The 21,444-nt window shown below is 40.0% G+C and overlaps 1 protein-coding gene across 1 annotated transcript in view; it reads left to right on the top strand.

The window, feature by feature from the left end:
* The window catches only part of slc16a4 (solute carrier family 16 member 4), a 58,929-nt gene that overhangs the window by 29,718 nt on the left and 7,767 nt on the right, over positions 1-21,444 (top strand). The window contains exons 7-8 of the mRNA XM_028797117.2: positions 5,628-5,839; positions 16,847-16,940. Of these exons, the coding sequence (XP_028652950.1) occupies positions 5,628-5,839; positions 16,847-16,940 (306 nt within the window). The remainder of the gene's footprint in view (positions 1-5,627; positions 5,840-16,846; positions 16,941-21,444) is intronic.

Genomic DNA, 21,444 nt, shown 5'->3' with positions numbered 1-21,444 from the left:
GAAATGTGCATTTACCAGGTTTTGTAAATTTTATTGTTTTTGTAAATACATATTTCCTGTTTTTAATGTAGTGTACATATTTTCACACTTGAGTTTTATAGGTTTTCAAAGTTTTCTAAATGAGTCCCAAGGTGAAGTTGGGATGTATACCTGGCCAAATTTAAACAGAATGCCTATATACAGTACATACAGTATACAATGGTGGTAAAAAATATTCAACACACTTATATTGTTTTACATTTTATGTTTTTTCTACTTTATTTAATTGGAATTACTGTTGTTGTTGCTGTTGCTGGATTATTATAAAAGTGATTTTATTTTTGTTGTTGGACTGTTGAAATAATTTTTCAAGTAATTCAAATCCAAAAAGGGCTGTGTATCAATATCTTTCCTGAATCTGAATCTGCAAAGAGTAATAAAAATTAGTTCATCAGATAGACACGACCTAATAAGCAAACCTGGATACTAGCAGTGTTCCTGATTTCAAACTATTTACACTGCAGGATGTCTGTAAATTGGTCAGCTCATGATGGCCAGTGCTCAAAGATATTTTGAGTGGAATCGTCACTGCCAAATGTAGGAAGAGATGAGTCTGAGACGTGACATTGCAGAAAATACATAGCAGTTGGGCTGTATTGGCAGGCTTTTTGTTTTTTTATTATTATTATTATTATTATTTTGCATTTCACATTTCTCCAAAAAAATCAAATTTGTGTCAAATGAGTGAAAAAATATGTTAACTTTGAGTAACAATATATACCAATGTAATGAGGAGAAGCTCTTTATTTGAACCACCAGCTACCCAAATAGTTTACATTGATGGTGACAGCACAATTGTAATTTTACTATGCAATTCCATAAAGTATAACTATACAGATTTTATTTACACCCTTGATCTAAACCGACTAGCTTAATATAATCATAAAAGTTCAATGAAAGCAGAGTATAATTAGCTCTAAATATTTGCCCACGATTCCTATTTACTGTAGCCTGGTTAATTGCAAAGAAGTCAATATAACCATCCAGTCAATGCCTGGTATCAGTTTTTCCAATAAAAGCCTGACTGTGGAGAAATTTTAGCATGCCAGAATTGAATTTGAAGAGTACAATGATCAAGTTGTTGATGATGATGAACAACAGGGCATAATATTTGTAGACTTAAACACAATATTTATTTTAAGCCCATTTGAGAGATTCTTATACTTTGAATTAACTCAGCCTTTAGCAATGCGTACAAAGTATAGAGTTACAGTCCTGTAGGCAGCAGCCGTTTGAGTATTATTATTGTTGTTGTTGTTGCTGGATTATTATACATGTTGTAACCTATAATTCTTTGTCCTCTTCCCCCATTATTTATGACGGTTCAGCATGTATGCTTATCGCATTGTGTATATACTAATTATGAAATTTTGTAAAATTATGTTAATTTCTAGAATTTGTTTAATCTGTCTGTCACAATGTCTGTTAAAAAGACAGAGTTCGAAACAGCCAAGGTATTTTGGGAGATGTGTGGGAGCTGAGGTTTAGGCATGGTGGCGTAGTGGTAGCGTTGCTGCCTCGCAGTAAAGAGACCTGGGTTCGCTTCCCGGGTCCTCCCTGCGTGGAGTTTGCATGTTCTCCCCGTGTCTGCGTGGTTTTCCTCCCACAGTCCAAAGACATGCAGGTTAGGTGCATTGGTGTTTGTCCTGCCTGGGGTTTGTTTTCTGACTTGCGCCCTGTGTTGGCTGGGATTGGCTCCAACAGACCCCCGTGACCCTGTAGTTAGGATATAGCGGGTTGGATAATGGATGGATGTGGGAGCTGAGTTATGTTTGCATTCAATTTCGTATTAGACAGTTCATTGTAGGAGGTATGGTGGTGCAGTGGTAGCACTGCTGCCTCAAACTAAGGAGACCAGTGTTGGCATCCAGACCCTAAACTGAATGGAGTTTCCATGTTCTCCCTGTCTACTCCAGATTTCCTCCAATTACCCAAAGGCATGCAGGTTAGTTGAATTGGCCCTAATGTGTGTTTCGTGTATGTGTATGTGTTTACCCTGTGTTGGCCTTGCGCCATGCTGTCGGAAATACTGTTATATGTTGGACTTCATCAAACTGTGCTCTCCCTAGCGTTTCAGATGCTCTCTTACCATTATGGTCCAGAGTCTTGGATGTGTGGTGGCCTCTCTGCCTAGAGCCCTTCTACTTTGGCTACTCTAGTTCTGATTTTGCTTTCTGTAATAATAATAATCATTTAATAATGATGTTCCTTAAGTCAGTGCAGTTCAACCTCTTTGCTATGTGAAGCTATCTATTTTCTGAACACAGTTTCCACTACAGGATTATTAGAGGAATTCTAATTTACAGTTTTCTCTCAATTAAAATAAAATTAGAGAGTAAAATTAAATATATTTCCAGATCATGTATACCAGTAGGAAAAAATTATATGGTTATGGCAATGGTTCCTAAACATTGACCTTTGGACCCAATGAGGCCACAGGTTTTTGTTCCACAAAACCTTGTTAAGCAAGCTGTTAATTCATAATTTCTATATTTTGAAGTCAAAGCAGAAACAATAAAACCAATTTTGATGAATTTTTAATGGAATGTTCCAAGTATTTATGTGTGTTACAAGGATATAATGTAGTGTTTTTTTTTTAAATTTGGTTTAAAGATTTTCATCATTATCATTTTGATTTTCATTCTGTTTTTCCATGTACTCTGGTTATTTATTATTTTCAGTAAAAAGCACATTATTGGGTCTGATGCTGAAGTGGTTGCAACCTTTTAACATTCAGTGTCATTTGCCCAGTTGTCTGCTCTGCTCATTTTCAGTTGTCATTATTAGGATACAATAAAGGGATCAAACTGCACCGAAGAAAAATACACATTAATAGGAAGACCACAAAATAAAATGAAGCATTGCAAGCTTTAACAATATCAAATATTTCTATATTAATTATAAATGAAGAATCACACAGATGTGTTTTTCTGAATGCAGAATAAGAGACGGAAAAGCAGTAAGTTAAATGAGATCAGTCAGAGGTAAATTGACTCACTGGTTGTGAATCTAGTTGGAGCAAAACCTGCAGCCACATGGGACCCAAGGATGCAGTTTGAGAAGCACTGAATTACAGTATAACAGGGATACCTAGTGCAAAATGCCTGGCAGTTCTGATGTATACAGATAGTAAGACAATCTGGATACTTTAAGTATTCCTAACATATTCAACTGGGGATAAAAACCTATTTTGAGCCCATTGATCTGGGCATTGGTGTTGTTGTGCCATCTGCCAAACTGTAAAGGTGAGATCAATTTGAGTCCAGGGTGTTTGGAATCCTTTAACAAACCACAGGCTTAAAGGCAGCAGCTTGAGAGGTCAAATCCTCAGCAGCTTGAGAGGTCAAATCCTCAACTAATGGAAAGTCACAGTCATTTTTTCAATGTTTTTGAAGCAGATCTCAGAAACCTTCTACCTTACCGTATTCAAATGTGGATGGTATCAGTTAGGACAATTTCAGTAGTATATAGAGAAAAGCCAAGCAAAATGACACCTTTTATTGGCTAACTAAAAAGATTACAATATGCAAGCTTTCGTGGCAACTCAGGCCCCTTGTTCAGGCAAGATGTGGCCTGAGTTGCCTCGAAAGCTTGCATATTGTAATCTTTTTAGTTAGCCAATAAAAGGTGTCATTTTGCTTGGCTTTTCTCTACATTCATAATGGCTAACACGGTACAACACCCTAGTACTAGTAGTATATAGTAGTAATTAAAGTTCGAAAATGTCAGCTTACTATTGCCTCTGAAAATGAAGTAGCTCTTGAGCATGAATGAGTATGAATACTGCATTTTGCATCCAACTTGGATTATATGGGAGTCTGAAACCCAAGGATCAGAAGTTTTTGAAAGCATTGTTCCATCAATGCTAATCAGGACGTGTTTGTCCTGAAGTCCACAATGAATGCTTTTGTCTTGATGACTTTCAGAGACAAATTGTTGTCACTTTGTCCTATCTATCAAAATTCATTAACATTTTTGATCAGCCACATTCAGAATGCTGTCATTATCAAACCTGAAAATATGGTTGTTAATGTATTACGCTTGCAGAATCACAACACTATACTTGAATTTTATTCAATTAGTTTAGATTAGAGATCTTTATTTTCATATACATTGCAAGAGCATAGTGAAATTCTTATGCTACAGTTACAGTAATGATGATGTGTAAATAAATAAGAGTAGCAGAAGGTAAATAAATGCAGTCTGAAGATGAGGCAACAGCCTTGAGGGATTTTAGCATATCTAATCTGTATTTTTATCTGAGTTTTATTACCTAACATTTTTCCCTTTGGTCTTCTGTTTCAACATTCACTATACATTTTCAGGTGAAGTTACAGAAACTAAAACCTCTAAATTTAAAGACTAGTTTGAAGGAAGAACCAGTCATTATAGTTTCTCAAAACAGGTGTCTTTCCTGTTAATGTGTAAGGATAGAGAGTTGGCATAAATCTGAGTCTTTCTAGCTTTCTGTTAGCCATTGCTAGACTTTATAAATATGATGAACCCATAAAAGTAGGTGCCTGTGGGTGGAAGTCAGGCTGTGTCCCATGGGCTTGTTCAATGATGGCACTATTGTTGTTTTCTTAAATATAGACGCATGGCATATGGTCAGAAAGTGGTTAAAATACTGCCCAAAAGCTACAGTGGTGTGAGATACCTTTGTTTCCAGGTGATGCGTGTTAATATTCTTAAAATTCCTTTGTATATCATGTTCGTAGAGTGCTCAGCTTGCTGGAGAGCACACCACCGAGACCTTAGTTAACTTATTAGCTCTGTGCACCTCAGGCCTAGCAGGTGGCATGTGTGTTCTCTTACAGTTCTATTTATAATAAAAAAATGAACTTTGGCCCAGTTCACATGAGGCCAGGTTAACTGAGGAGGGTGCAACCTAAAACATACTCTTTCAAGAAGGATATATAGGTCAGACATAGCACGAGTGGCTTAGGAGGAGATCGGTCCTCAGGTACACACCTGCCAAATTTAAGGAACAATGTAAACTACACTGTTACCTTTTACAGTACAACCGCATATTCTTGTTGTCTTATTTGTGATGCACTCTTTGGCAAACCTCATTGTTGAAGATGCCTTATAAAATAAATGTTGCATTGTTGGTCCAGGAGTAGCAGGTCGTGTTGTCTCACAGCTCCACAGCCTGGGGGATTGAAACTGGGACCAGACAATGCATATGTGGCATTTACATGTTCTTCCCATTTCTGCATAGGTTTTCCTCCCACATCCCAAAGACATGCATGTTAGGTGTTTCGCAGTCTTAAAATCACTTGGTATTGGTGTGTATGTGAATATGTTCCACCCAGGATTGCCTCTTGCATTGTATCCAGTAGGAAGAATTGTATTGTATGACTGGCATAACAGTCTTTGGTTTAGTCACTGTCTATGGCCTGTGTTACAGTTTTACAAAGACGGGTGTGCATTTGTTTCATTTCTGCTTTGCATTTGTTGTGTACCAAATAGTTTTTTTTCCCAAACTCTACCCCCAACATTTTAGCTGTTTCTTCTGAGTTAAGTATGATGTTCTCTGTGTCTCACTCCAGGTCACATACCATCTTCAGCATTTTGTTTCTCTGTAGGTATTACGGAAACGCTGTCTCAGCTGGTGTCAGGATGGATTACAGACAAGAACCTATTACATAAGTACCATTGTCATAAGGCCTACTTGATTCTGTGTGGAATTGTCAACCTGCTAGCCCCTCTGGCTACCACATACAGTCAGATCATAGTCTATGCTGTCATCTATGCAATCTTTTGTGGTGGCTACATGGCTCTACTACTTCCTGTTCAGGTAAGACTGCTGTTCAGTCCTCTGAAAATTTGCACATAGTTGTAAACTCCATGTACATATAATAATGTACAGCTGTTTGTGACCTCTACAATAGCAGGTGAGACAGAGATTATTAAGCTTCAAAGAAGCAGCATACATGTATTCTCACCTTTATATTCTACTGGAAAATAACATCAGTTTATTTGAAGGCTTTATTTTACTTAGATTTTTTTTTTGTTCTTTATTTTGCCTTATACATTTTCTTGTATTAGGAATTTGTTAGTTTTCGCATACCCCTTGGGGTCAGAGCGCAGGGTCAGCCATTGTACAGTACCCCTGGAGCAATTACAGGTTAAGGGTCTTGCTCAAGGGCCCAGCAGAGTAGGATCTCTTTTGGCAGTGACGGGGATTCGAACCGGCAACCTTCGGGATACCAGCACAGATCCTTAGCCTTAGAGCCACCACTCCGCCAGATTTGATTTGAACCTTCTGTGGACTAATATATTTTAGTCAGTGAGCTTGATCACTATATCCACCTGATGAAATAGTAGATTAGTTCCAGCAGAGTCGCCTTAGTAACCTGGCTGACCAATTTGTCCTTAGTAAGAAACAGTAGCATCTACAGTATGTGTGACTCGAAGGAGGGAAAAATCAACAACAACAGGAGTTAAAAGAAGGGAAAAGTGCACACAATGACGTGTCAACTGGGCCAGCTATGTAGGTAGGGAATAGAGGAGTGAAAAAAGGTGTAAACATCTCAAAACTTAAACTTAAAAATCTAAATATCAGCTTAGCTGTTGAGAATGGAAGGAATCCTCCAGGAGAGCACATCTTCTAGCACTATGTCCACCTGTCAGATTGAATGTCTTGTTCAGATGGTCAGGTGAAAATAATTTAAATGGAAAATACTTGTAGTTGGCCTCAGTTTTGTTCAAAAAACACTAAATTACATAAAAAGTGACAGAATTAGTTTAATAAGAACATTAGTCATCAAAACAAACCCTAATATGATATTGTCCTTCATTAAATAATGTTTATAAATTTTTTTACCTAGACTTTATCGCCTCTGGTTTCACATTCAAAGGAATGGCTTTTCTAGCTGTTTCACATTCTATTTTGGACCTGTGTTGCTCAAGGTAATGAGGTAAGACGTGAGAAACACACATGACAAGGTTAGCCAACCACAGCACGTGAGCTTACAAGCCCATGTCTCTGCAGGCCTTCAGATCATCCCCAGTCTGCCTGGTGGGCATCTGTGAGGACAGCATGTGAACACGGCAGCATCAGCCATGTAAACAGCTGAGAGTGGAGAATACACGTTCACAGCATTCAGCCCCACACTGTTGTGCAGGCCGTGACAAAGTGTGCTTGGAACGACTGCATACTGTAGATAATTGGGTGTTATTACCAGTGCCATACATTTGAAAGTTGTCCCAGATTCTTGATCTGTATGATAATTTTCATAATGCAGTTGTTCCTAAAGTGGGGAAAAGCAGTCTTTTATGTAACTGAGTGAGGGACTGTGTGTATTTGTGTAGTAAACTTGTTTTCAGGTGTAATATTACAGTAACAAATGTATCTAACAAAATATATTGCAGGAAAAGTATCCATTTGTGTTTGAAAATTTAGTGAAATAAAAGTGAAAGTACACATAAAATTTTATACTAAAATAGTAACAGTCTCAAAATATATTCAAGTACAATAATTAAGTTTTTCTGTTTCTTTATTTGTACAACATAGTGTTGCATCTATATCAGACTGAGCAGTCCTGCCCTAGAATGTATGTAAAAAGAGACAAGAAATAATTAGCAAGTGAAATTCAGGGAGCTAAATATTGAATAATTGATTTCTATCTGCAACCAGATTGATTTTTTAATGCTTCTGGGGAGTGATTTGTGACTTTAAGTAGATTAATGAATTCTGCCACAATCTAGAATCTGACCCAATATAGAACTGATCTTATATCACTCACTCTTGAATTGGCTGTTAGCTCCTTAAGTAGCACCTAGACTTCTCAAGGGACATTGGCTCAGGTATCATAAACCGATGGGAACATTCTATTCCTAGAACATCTAAAATATGTCCAACTTGCCAAGCTCTGACACATTTAAGGGATTGTATGAATTGTTATTCAGATCCATCCATCCATTGTCTCCCGCTTATCCGAGGTCGGGTCGCGGGGGCAGCAGCTTGAGCAGAGATGCCCAGACTTCCCTCTCCCCGGCCACTTCTTCTAGCTCTTCCGGGAGAATCCCAAGGCGTTCCCAGGCCAGTCAAGCGACATAGTCCCTCCAACGTGTCCTGGGTCTTTCCCGGGGCCTCCTCCCAGTTAGACGTGCCCGGAACAACTCACCAGGGAGGCGTCCAGGAGGCATCCTGATCAGATGCCTGAGCCACCTCATCTGACTCCTCTCAATGCGGAGGAGCAGCGGCTCTACTCTGAGCCCCTCCCGGATGACTGAGCTTCTCACCCTATCTTTAAGGGAAAGCCCAGACACCCTGCGGAGGAAACTCATTTCAGCCGCTTGTATTCGCGATCTTGTTCTTTCGGTCACTACCCATAGCTCATGACCATAGTTGAGGGTAGGAACGTAGATCGACTGGTAAATTGAGAGCTTCGCCTTGCGGCTCAGCTCCTTTTTCACCACGACAGACCGATGCAGCGCCCGCATTACTGCGGATGCCGCACCGATCCGCCTGTCGATCTCACGCTCCATTCTTCCCTCACTCGTGAACAAGACCCCGAGATACTTGAACTCCTCCACTTGGGGCAGGATCTCGCCACCAACCCTGAGAGGGCACTCCACCCTTTTCCGGCTGAGGACCATGGTCTCGGATTTGGAGGTGCTGATTCTCATCCCAGCCGCTTCACACTCGGCTGCGAACCGATCCAGAGAGAGCTGAAGATCACGGCCTGATGAAGCAAACAGGACAACATCATCTGCAAAAAGCAGTGACCCAATCCCGAGCCCACCAAACCGGACCCCCTCAACGCCCTGGCTGCGCCTAGAAATTCTGTCCATAAAAGTTATGAACAGAATCGGTGACAAAGGGCAGCCCTGGCGGAGTCCAACTCTCACTGGAAACGGGTTCGACTTACTGCCGGCAATGCGGACCAAGCTCTGGCACCGATCGTCCAGGGACCGAACAGCCCTTATCAGGGGGGCCGGTACCCCATATTCTCGGAGTACCCCCCACAGGATTCCCCGAGGGACACGGTCGAATGCCTTTTCCAAGTCCACAAAACACATGTAGACTGGTTGAGCAAACTCCCATGCACCCTCCAGGACCCTGCTAAGGGTATAGAGCTGGTCCACTGTTCCACGACCAGGACGAAAACCACACTGTTCCTCCTGAATCCGAGGCTCGACTATCTGACGGACCCTCCTCTCCAGGACCCCTGAATAGACTTTTCCAGGGAGGCTGAGGAGTGTGATCCCTCTGTAGTTGGAACACACCCTCCGATCCCCCTTCTTAAAGAGGGGGACTACCACCCCGGTCTGCCAATCCAGAGGCACTGTCCCTGATGTCCATGCAATGTTGCAGAGGCGTGTCAACCAAGACAGTCCTACAACATCCAGAGCCTTGAGGAACTCCGGGCGTATCTCATCCACCCCCGGGGCCCTGCCACCAAGGAGTTTTTTGACCACCTCGATGACCTCAGTCCCAGAGATGGGGGAGCCCACCTGTGAGTCCCCAGGCTCTGCTTCCTCATTGGAAGGCATGTTAATGGGATTGAGGAGGTCTTCGAAGTACTCCCCCCACCGACCCACAACGTCCCGAGTTGAGGTCAGCAGCGCACCATCCCCACCATATACAGTGTTGACACTGCACTGCTTACCCTTCCTGAGACGCCGGATGGTGGACCAGAATCTCCTCGAAGCCGTCCGAAAGTCGTTCTCCATGGCCTCCCCAAACTCCTCCCACGCCCGAGTTTTTGCCTCAGCAACCACCAAAGCCGCATTCCGCTTGGCCTGCCAGTACCTATCAACTGCCTCCAGGGTCCCACAGGACAAAAGGGTCCTGTAGGACTCCTTCTTCAGCTTGACGGCATCCTTCACCGCCGGTGTCCACCAACGGGTTCGGGGACTGCCGCCACGACAGGCACCGACCACCTTACGGCCACAGCTCCGGTCAGCTGCCTCAACAATAGAGGCACGGAACATGGCCCATTCGGACTCAATGTCCCCCACCTCCCTCGGGATGTGGTCGAAGCTCTGCCGGAGGTGGGAGTTGAAGCTACTTCTGACAGGGGGCTCTGCCAGACGTTCCCAGCAGACCCTCACAACATGTTTGGGCCTACCACGCCTGACCGGCATCCTCCCCCACCATCGAAGCCAACTCACCACCAGGTGGTGATCAGTTGACAGCTCCGCCCCTCTCTTCACCCGAATGTCCAAGACATGTGGCCGCAAGTCCGACGACACGACCACAAAGTCGATCATCGAACTGAGGCCTAGGGTGTCCTGGTGCCAAGTGCACATATGAACACCTCTATGCTTGAACATGGTGTTCGTTATGGACAATCCGTGACGAGCACAGAAGTCCAATAACAAAACACCGCTCGGGTTCAGATCGGGGGGGGGGGGGGGCATTCCTCCCAATCACGCCCTTCCAGGTCTCACTGTCATTGCCCACGTGAGCATTGAAGTCTCCCAGCAGAACGAGGGAGTCCCCAGAAAATGCTATTCAGATCAAGTTAATGAAATCCATTGAGTCCAATGAGACAGCATCACTATCGTCTTAGCATATCACTACCTGCCTGTTTTAACAGGGCCTTTCATTATGTTCCCTATTACAAAAAGATACGAAGATTTGACCAGTTTGTTAATATGTAGAGTTGTAGTCCCAAAAGCCACGTAATAAGAAATTTGGAAGTCGTAACATTTATAATGGTCCAAGCCTGTAATGAAATAAGTGGATCCAGGAAATAGATAGATGGATGGACAGATAAATTGGAATTGGGTAGCGTTGTCACTTACATCTCTTTGTTGCTTCAGTTCCAATTTGGTGTACCTTTTATGTGGAGTTTGTTTTTCCCACAATGTTATGTATAGGATTGATTCCTGTTGCCTCTGAGATCCTGTTAACTTTGGCTCTCTGTAATATCTCTCTGGTAAAACCAGTACAGAAAGTGGATGAAGGACTAGATCTCAGCAGCTGTCTGTGACGTTTCTGATGCATTACAGTATAATACGGTATGTTTATAAATCTGTGTGTTGGGCTACTGATTTAAGTACCATAAAAATGTTCTTCATTACAGAGGACTGAGCATGCAATGCAGAAAACCAAAAATCCTTGCTGCTAGGTATTCACACCCTATATGTTTTATTTACTTATGTCCAGTTTTTGAAAGTATGAATAAATGGTGAACAGGTAATGTGTCACATGCTGTCCTTTTGTAGCCATACTGACTGTTGGTGCTATTTCAAATCAGAGGTTAATTCTTGCCTCATTATGTACTCCTTATTGGAGCAATTATTAATTTATCTTTATTTCACAAAAGTAGTGTGGGCCAGACAGTATACACTTTGTAGTTCCATTAAATATGCTTCTTGTTACAGTAATACATGTCTCAAGAAACTGAGTTCAGTTTGTTTTGCATGGTTGACAAGAGTGTACCCTCTTTAATTTTCTGAAAGGTCTGGCCATTGTGGAAGGTTAGACAAATTTTGCACCCTGCCAACAGTAGAAAGAGACCTTGAAATTCAAGTCCAGTATGAACTCTCTGTAATTTTGTTAAGATACAGAAAGTTTACAGAGGCATTAGATTGGCTGGAGGAATAAAAAACTTAAGTGACATCAGCTACTACACAAAAACATTGTCCATAATGGAACAAATCATTGTCCATATTGGAACCAATGACATACATAAGGGTAATCTGTCAAGTCTTCGATTAATATTTAAAGAGTCAAGTGCCAGTCTGAGGAGCAGAACCAACAAGGTAGTCTTCTCCAAAGTTCTGCCTGTGCCACCTGCCAGTCCAGGTAAAATTGAGGAGATTAGAAGTTTAATGCTCAAATCGTGGTGTTGAGTAGAAGGGCATAGGTTTATGGGGCATTGGAACTCTTTTTGGAACAGATGGCAGCTATTCTGCTGCGACAGGTTACATCTGAGCCAGAGGAGCACCAATGTGTTGAGGAGGCATATGCGTAGGTTAGTCGAGGATAATTTAAACTAGGGTATAATGGAGCAGTGAGTTTAGAACAGGCCAAGTTTAGAACTGTACATCACGGAGCAAACAATAGTGTAAAAATAAAAATGCATAGTAATGTAAATTCTAACCCAACATTTAAATGGAAAAGTAAAATGAGTAACACATTAAAAATAGCTTGCCTTAATGCTAGAAGTATTAAAAATAAAACAAGTGAGTTGCATTTGTATGTAGCGGAGCATAATTATGATATTAAAGCAATAACAAAAATCTGTCTAAATAACAAAGTTGGGGATTAGTATAACATAGAGGGGATATACATTTTTTAGGAAGGATAGACAGAAAAGGAGGTGGCATTGCTGAATTTAAATGCAAGTCCTCTTCATTTGGACGATGAGCCCCATCTTAGTAAGGACATGTGGCTTCATCTGGAAAACATTACGGAAAGAAGCCTTTTTAGGAGTGTGTTACAGACCACAGTGCAGACAGTAATTTTGATGCACATCTTTTTAGTAATATTAAAAGAGGCACAGTCATGGGAGACTTTAACTACCCGAACATTAACTAGGATAACCCATTAACTAGGATAACCCATTAACTGGGATAACCCATTAACTGGGATAACCCTGCAAATGGTGGAACACAAGAGCAGGAGATTTTTAGGAGTAATCAGTGACTGCTTTTCAACACAGTGTGTCAAAGCACCAATATGGGGTGAAGGCTGTCTGGACTTAGTATTTTGTAATAATCAGGATAGAATTGAGGGTGTAGAGGTGATTGAACCACTAGGGTCAAGTAACCATAATATAATTCAGTTCTCAATATTTTGGAAGAGTGCGGTGCAAAGACTAAAACTTTCAGTTTAATTTTGGTAGGACAAATTTTGACCAGATGCTGCAAAGTCTAAGGAGGATAGACTGGGATAAGCTTTTAAGTGTTGAGACAGTTGATGAGCAGTGGAACAGGTTTAGAAACATTTTATGTATAATGCAGGACAGGTGCATACCTAAATTTGGAATTAGTAGGAAATTTTAAAAAAACTGCAGTGGGTTAATAAAGGGTTGAAAAAGAAGCTGCAAAGGAAAAAAACAGCTGTACAAGGTTTATAAGATTAATAACCCCAATGTCACTCGTAGGGCGTATGAGAACATGAGGGCAGCCATTAAGAAGAATATCAGAGAGACTAAAAGTCAATTAGAGAGGAATATAGCAGATAAGGTGAAAGATGACCCAAAGAGATTCTTTCATTATTTTAGTAGTAAATAAACAGTCAAGGAGGTGGTGAAGTCAGGAATAGTAAAAGAGAATTAACAAATAAAGCGAAATAGCAGTGGTAAAAGGGACTACTAAGGAGGCAGTGAGTGATTTGGACATTGTAGAGGGAGAAGTACTCCTTAGATTAAGTAAGCTGAAATCAGACAGATCACCAAGACAACATAATATTTACCCTTGAGTTCTTAAGGAGGTTAGTGACTGCATATATAAACCTTTGATGCATATGTTTACGAAGTCACTGCAAACTGAGGAAATTCTGAAGGTCTGGAAAATTGCAAATATTATGCAATTTATAAATAAAAAAGGTGACTTCGGCAGATCCAAGCAACTACAGGTATTTGTCGACTTAAGACCTATGCGTCTTGTGACCATTCGATTTACGACTGCTACCACGTCTCACGGGCAAATGACAGTGTTCACCACGCTCGTTCATTATACCGTGACTCATTCATCTCAATCTCAGTTTATTACCTGCAGTAGTTTAGACTACATTCAGTTACATTTGTGTTACAATTACAGAATAAAAGGCAATTGATGTTGACACAAAAATGACGGTGATCAAGCTGTATGAGGGATGAAAGAAAGTGAATGCAATAGCATGTGATTTAAAGTTATCCCACTATAACTGGTGTTCACCGCAACATGCTGTATTGCTGTGGTGCGCTTTAGGTATGAATCCAGTTAACCTCCGAAGAATGTGCATTGTGACTCACAATGTGACACTTCGTGAGAACCTCCATGAAGGGATAATGAAACCACACTGAACTGTTAATGTTTATTATTAACAGGCTGAAATGATAAAACAGAAAACATATGAGTGCTCAAACTCTGCCGGTACAACAACTCCTCTCACAGTTAACACAGTGAATATTGGGAGAGACTCACACTGATGATGTAATATAACACAGACAGATTCGGGAAGCTGTTCAAGGTTCGGCATCCACAGGAGAGAAACAGTAATAACAAAACAAAATTTAAAAAAAAAAAAATTACACACAAAAAAAAGAGAGAAAATCTTTTTTTTCCAGTGTGCTAAGAATAATGATGAAAAGGGATATAAAACAAACAATATGACTTAAGGAACTTGTTGTACTGTACTATACATATGGTCAGGTTTGAATACATATACCGCTCCGTCTCCATATCGACTTATAACCAGTCTGTTGGAACCAAACATGGTCTTAAGTCAGTGACTACCTGTTTAGGCAAATCAGCTTAACGTGCATCACAGGTAAAGTAATTGAAGTAATTATTAAGGATAAGATTGAGCAACACATGGCAAGTACAGGAGTTTTACTGATTGGGTTCAAGAAGGTGGAAGAAGATGTTTTACCAACATGCTGGAATTCTATGAGGAAGCAACCAAAGGCTATGATCAAAGTGGAGCATATGAAATTAATTTTGTTGACTTTCAGAAAGCATTTCATAAGGTGCCACATGGGAGTTTGGGCATCATACTAAAAAAGTGGGAGTTCAGGGTGTTTGTAGATGGATGCAAAATTGGCTCAGACACAAGAAGCAGAGGGTTGTGGTGTGAGCAGCCATATAAGAATTGGCAGATGTTAAGAGTGGTATTCCAGGGGGGTTAGTGCTAGGGCCACTATTATTTTTAATGTACATAAATGATTTTGATAGGAATATAAGTAACAAGCTGGTTAAGCTTGCAGATGATACCAGGCTAGGTGGATTGGCAGATAATCCTGAATCTGTTGAATTATTACAGAGGGACTTGGATGGCTTTTTTGGCAGATGAAATTTAATGTAAGTAAATGTAAAGTATTACATGTAGGAAATAAAAATGTTAGGTTTGAATACACAGCGGGAGGTCTGAAAATCGAAAGTACACCTTATAAGAAGGATTTAGGAGTTGTAGCAGACTCATCACTATCAACTGCCAGACAGTGTTCCAAAGCCATTTAAGAAGGCTAACGGAATGTTAGGTTATATAGCACGATGCGTATAGAGCAGAAGGCTAAGGAGGTTATTCTCAAGCTTTATACCGCACTGGAAAGGCCTCATATGGAGTACTGCATACAGTTTTGGTCTCCAAGGTACAGAAGGACATAGCAGTGCTAGAAAAAGTCCAGAGAAGAACAGCTAGGCCGATTCCAGGGCTACAGGGCATGAATTATGAGGTAAGATTAAAAGAGCTGAGCCTTTCTGGTGTAAGAGGAGACATGATTGAAGTGTTTAAAATTGTGAAGGGAAATAGCACAGTGGATTGAGGCTGTTATTTTAAAATGAATTCGTCAAGAACACAGGGACACCGTTGGAACCTTGTTAAGGTTAAAATTCACACAAACATTAGGAAGTTTTTCTTTACACAGAGAACTACAGACATATGGAATAGGCTACCAAGTAGGGTGGTAGACAGTAGGACTTTAGGAACTTTCAAAACTAGACTTGATGTTATTTTAGCAGAATAAAGTGGACAGGCGAGCGGTGTTGGGCTGAATTTTAATACATTGCTAATTTTTTTTTACACTAGCGATTTTCTCTCCAATTAGGAAGTTTCATAAGTGACACCAAGTATGGGTTTAGTCTAATTAGAAAACAAACCTCCATCCATCCATGTAATTCATTTCAGATTCAAGAGGGCCTGAGGCTGTCCCAGCTGCACCAGATGCAACGCAGGAGCCAGCCTTGAATGGATCGATAAGCTGTTAGCACAATTTATTAAGACAACTGAACATTGAAGTATCAGTGAATTAGAGCAAGAGCAGAAGAATGGAAAGATTAGGTTTTGTGTAGGTGGCACAAAGTACAATCCAGGACTTGTATAACATTTGGCAGCATAATACAGACCAATAGAACCTGACAAAAATGATGATGTTTCTATATGATCTGACACCATTCCAAGTTGAAGTCTGAGTCTAAAGAAAAAAATAATACGATGGACAATTAATGCCTAACAAAATCTGATCATTTTCTTGGGCAAAGTGAACAGAACAGTTAAAGCTGGCCAAAGAGGTAGTGTGTTTATATTAAATAGTGTAACACAATCAGCACTGCTGCCACCTTAAAAGAAATAATAAATTCAACTTCAAACCTTTAAGTTTACATAAGTCTGCTTCTGCAAACTGCTATTGTTCACCTGACAATAATTTATTCCTGATATTCAGAGTTTCCTAAAGCAGAATGATAAACCACTACTGGGAATACTCTCTTTTTATATTAATTGGCTAAATGTGAAGATGTAACAAAGAGAAAAAGTAGAGGAGAGAGGTAAATAAAAATATTAAGTGGCTTGAACATTCACACCATCTTTTTGTGAAAAGAAGGCACAGCTGTTTGGGAAGACACAGAGTGGAGTGAACTATTACCAAAACAGATTATTTTTTTAAATCCCATTAACTAGTTTAAAATGATCCACTTCTTTAGGTGACAGGGAAATTATCATTACCAGCTGTCTTAAAAGGATTATCATGGTATGGAGATGGATTCCCTGCTGACTGTGCCAGACATGCCTAGCAGTGAATTCCTGGATATCCCAAATCAAGTCAGAGGGTATACACTTTAGAACCAAACTGGAACATGAAAGCAGTTCACATTAGCTCACATGTCTTTGCATCCTAATCTGTATTCTTTATTTTTGCAGGTGGACATGATGGGCATGGCCAGCATCAGCAGTTCTTTGGGGCTGTCCATGTTTTTTGTGGGCATTGGCTGCCTCACAGGGCCACCAACTGCAGGTGAGTTGCACAGTGAAACTGCCCATCCCTTCAAAAAGAGGTTCTTGAACTTGGCATCAGCTGCTATTTATTCCAATTAATTTATTATTGATGGATCAATTGCTGCCTTTTTCTTTAACTGATTCTACATGTAATGGGTTAATATTGAAATTACCCATAAATGATTTACTTTTCTTTGAAATGGCTTGTGTTTTGGTAACAGACTTGCCCCTGCAATCTTGAATTTGACTAGGTACGTTTCAGAAGCCATGCACTATAATAGATAGTCAATGAAACAAATTACACTTCATGAGGCTACTTGTTAAGAATGTTTCTTTTTCATTTCTTCCATCATGTCTGTTATTGAAAAGGCTGCTTGATAGTGAACACACAGATGTGAACAGAAATCGGTAAATGGATCCTCCTCAGGACATTGGGTGGCAGTGGTTAGCATGTGGCCTCACAACTGTAGGAGACTAGGGTCAAATCCTAATTCCATCATTGTCTGTGTGGAGTTTGCACAACTACCATGTCTGCAGTTGTTTTTCTCTAGTAAATTCTGTGTTTGTTTTATTAGTCATTTGAGACTCTGAATTTTCCAGTATAGGAGAGTGTGTATGTATGAGCAACATATGCGCTGATATTAACTGGCACACCTGCTAGAGATTTCCTACCGGGTGCACAGTGCTAGCAGGAAACACTCTGGTTGCTGTAATACTAGAATAGCCAGGTTCAGAAAAAAGACGAATAGATGTTTAGGACACATTATCACTTTTTTAAATCATCACTTTTAAAGTCTCCACAATTATTGGCACCTCTAATAAAAGAGAAGTATAAAGGGTTGTTAAAAAAAAAAAATCACTGGAGCAGGATGATAACAGAAGTAATAAAAAACCCCAAGAATCACTGTTGGAGAACTACAGAAAAAAGTAGCATCTTGGGGTCATCAAGACTCCAAAACTACTATCAGACATCAACTCCATGTCAACATATTATTTGGAAGGCATGCCAAGAACAAGTCTTTCCTGTCATTTAACCACAAACATCAGCACGTGAAGTTTGCTAAATGCCATTGGAACTTTGATTGGAATTGTGTTCTGTTGTCAGATGAAACTAAAATTGAGCCTTTTGGCAACACACACTCAAGGTGGGTTTGGCATAAAAAGAATGATCCTCAGTGTCACATATGGTTGATGCCATGTAATGTTGTTGGGCTGTTTTTCTCCCAAAAGCCCTGGGAATCTTGTTAAGATATCACTGACTCCATGAAATACCAGGAGATTTTAAATTTGAATTTCACTACATCTGCCAAGAAGTAAAAAATGGGTCATCATTGGATCATTCAGCAGCACAATGAACCAAAAAATATGTTCAAATCAACATAAAGATGGTTAAACGAACACCAAATCAAGCTTCTGCCACAGCTGTCTCAGTGTCCGGATCTAAATCCCATTGTAAAGTTGTGGAGTTAGCTGAAGAGGACAAGAGGAATGGTCTCAGATTCCCTGTTCTACGTGTATTATCTAGCTTTATAAGATGTTATAGGAGAAGACTTGGTGCTGTTTTAGTAGCAAAGGGAGGTTGTGCAAAGTAGTAAATGCAGGAGTGACGGTACTCTTGATGAGGATTTTTTTTTTTCCTCAGGGTAAATTTACTTCAGTTAAAGGTTGGATTTCTCTATTTTTTCAGTGTGAGATTAAGGTAATTCACCAAAAGGCAAATGTTTTATAAACTTTTTTTACCCATCAGGGGTGCTAAGAACTGTGGAGGGAACTGTATTTATAGGAAAATTAATTGGCAACAAAGTAAATTCTTAAATGAAAAGAGGTACATAAAAACAATGAATGGAGTCCAGTGTTCTAAAAGGTATAACTGCAAATTGATCCATCCCATCTCTATACATGCTTATCCAACTGCACTCTGAGACTTAATTTTTTTCAGAGCTCTGACAAATTGCAGTAGAAATGAGGCAATTAATTAAACTTGAATTCAGATTAGCCCCAGGCTCATAAACTGGTTGGGATAAAAATCTGAAGTCCTCATAAGTATGCATTAGAATAATACGATTTGAAAAACAAATGCATGAATGACTGAAACCCCTTTAGCTACAGAGCTACTCTGGATGTACATCTGACTGCTTTAAAGCCATCTTCCCATCTTTCCTGATTCTGAGACACCCCTGCACCTAGAATCTTTGAATTTTTTTTTTGCTCCTTTTTATCAACATATTTTTGTCCTCTTGTTTTTTTGTGACAAAAAAAATCACAGTGAGTAATTCTAAGAATAAAGAACGATTGGTATGTATTGAAAGATTTTGATACACAATAGCATCTGCACTCTATGTTGATTTTGATTTTTCAAATTTATACTGAGAAATAACATAGACTGCTGCTTCCATGTTATTTTCATCTGTGTGATAAATAGCAAGCAGTGTACCATCCACACAATTAAAATTGACTTTGCCAATTAACCTCGTTTAGGGCAACATAGTGGCACAGATGCTGCCTCAAGTTTTCCTTCCAAAGATATGCATGCTTAGTTAACTGGGAAATCCAAACTGGCCCCATAAGAGTGAGTGTTGGAGTGTTGGAGTTTGAATACTCTCATCGAGTCTGTGCAATATTGTTTTCTCACATATCGCCATTTCTGTCAAAGACAAAAGAATGTGTTTAGGTTAACTGGTGACTCATAAGTATGCTGTGCGATGGACTGGTGCCCCGTTTGAAGTGAATTCCTGTGTGTGCTAAATGCTGTTGGGACAGACCCTGGCTACCCATGAACCTGCACTAGACAAAAGCAGAAACTGGAAATCTCTGGGTAGATGGAAATAAAGTAGTTGTTGATCATGTCAGGCTTTCACAGTGTTATGTCCCACATTTAAATGGGAACATTATTTACAGGATGTAATTCACCATTTAAAACAAGACAGTGATGTCCTAGTCACATATTTTAGGATTTGGGTCTCACTATGTCTATAATGCTAAATGTTTCAAATGTGAACTTTAATTGTCCCAACTTAAAGAGAGGCCCAAAGCACTGAAGTGGAGACCTTTGAGCCATAGTCGTTTGACAAGATCTTGCCCACAATGTAGATAATTAACATGTCTGGGTGGCTTGGCAGGCAGGTGACTGCTACAAGGCCTACTCACCATCATTTCTCAGTTTGCAGAAAAAAATATGAAGGAGAAAAGAAATCTAAGGCTAACAAAGGTTAAGCCAAGGCTAGTTGGAACAACAGTCAAGAAGTGATTTTTTTACCTCCTTAATGTTATGTTTGCCATAGATCTGTAACCAGTTTATTTACAAACTATAATCATTGTTTTATTTATGAACATTTGGGAGCAACATTTTTTTTTTTAAAAGTTTCTCACTCACAGCAACATCCCAGAAAGCATGCCGTCCTGGCTGCCGTCGAAAGCAGTCTTTCAATCTGATCGCATTACATAGGCACTGACCCGAAAAAGCTCTAGTATCTAGGTCATGAAACTACTTGCCCATTTACAACAGAACCATTTCTCTTTGGTATGATGCACACGTGCAGTTTAGGGAAAGCTGTCAGCCCCACCTGGTGGTGGCATACAGCAGTGGGAGAAGAAAAAGATGGTCATGAATGGATCCCAAGCACTGGAAAAGGAGGGTAATTCTGAGTTTAGTCCAGCAGTTCTAATTATGTCCCTAAGAAGGGTTTTTTTTTTTCCCACTCGAATAATTTCATTTTCTTTTTCAGGATATGTGTGATACAGGGCACAAGATCATAGGCTCCATCAGGAATTAATTTCAGTTCTCTTTGGTCATTTGAAAAGAACCTCTCCATTTTCTTAACCTTCCTATACCCAGCTTTAGATCTACAGACTATCCTGACAACATGAGGGAGAAAGCAGGACCCAATCTTGGACAGCACATAACCTACAGTCAGGTCCATAAGTATTTGGATAGTGACACAATTTGCATAATTTTGGCTCAGTATGCAACCACATTGGATTTGAAAGATTTGACTGAAGAGTAGAGATTCAGCTTTAATTCAAGGGGTTTAACAAAAATATTGTAGGAGCTGTTTAGAAAAAACAGTAATTTTTATACATGGTCCCCCTTTTTTAGGGGCTCAAAGTATTTGAAAAAACTAACATAATCATAAATATAATGATCATTTTCAATATTTAGTTGAAAAATCCTTTACGGTCAGTGACTGCCTGAAGTCTTGAACCCATGGCCTTCTCCAAGTGCTGGGTTTCCACCCTAGTGATACTTTGCCATGATGTTACTGCAGCTGTCTTCAAATTGCTGCTTGTTCGTTGGACTTTCTGCCTTCAGCAAGTGAAATGCATGTGTTGATTGACGTGGCCTTTGAAGGATATTCCACTACTTTGCATTGAAAAGCACTTTCAGGTTTAGTTTTGCAATATGTTTTGGCTCATTGTCCATCTGTACTGTGACATGTCGTCCTATCAGTTCTGAGCAGTAAAGCTCTGCACACTTGAGAATTCATCCTGCTACTTCTGCCAGCTGACATATCATCAGTAAACAC

Source organism: Erpetoichthys calabaricus, chromosome 3 (assembly GCF_900747795.2).
Source record: "Erpetoichthys calabaricus chromosome 3, fErpCal1.3, whole genome shotgun sequence".
NCBI lineage: Eukaryota > Metazoa > Chordata > Cladistia > Polypteriformes > Polypteridae > Erpetoichthys > Erpetoichthys calabaricus.
The sequence above is the reverse complement of the archived record's forward strand: the minus strand, read 5'-3'. Positions and strand labels throughout refer to the sequence as shown.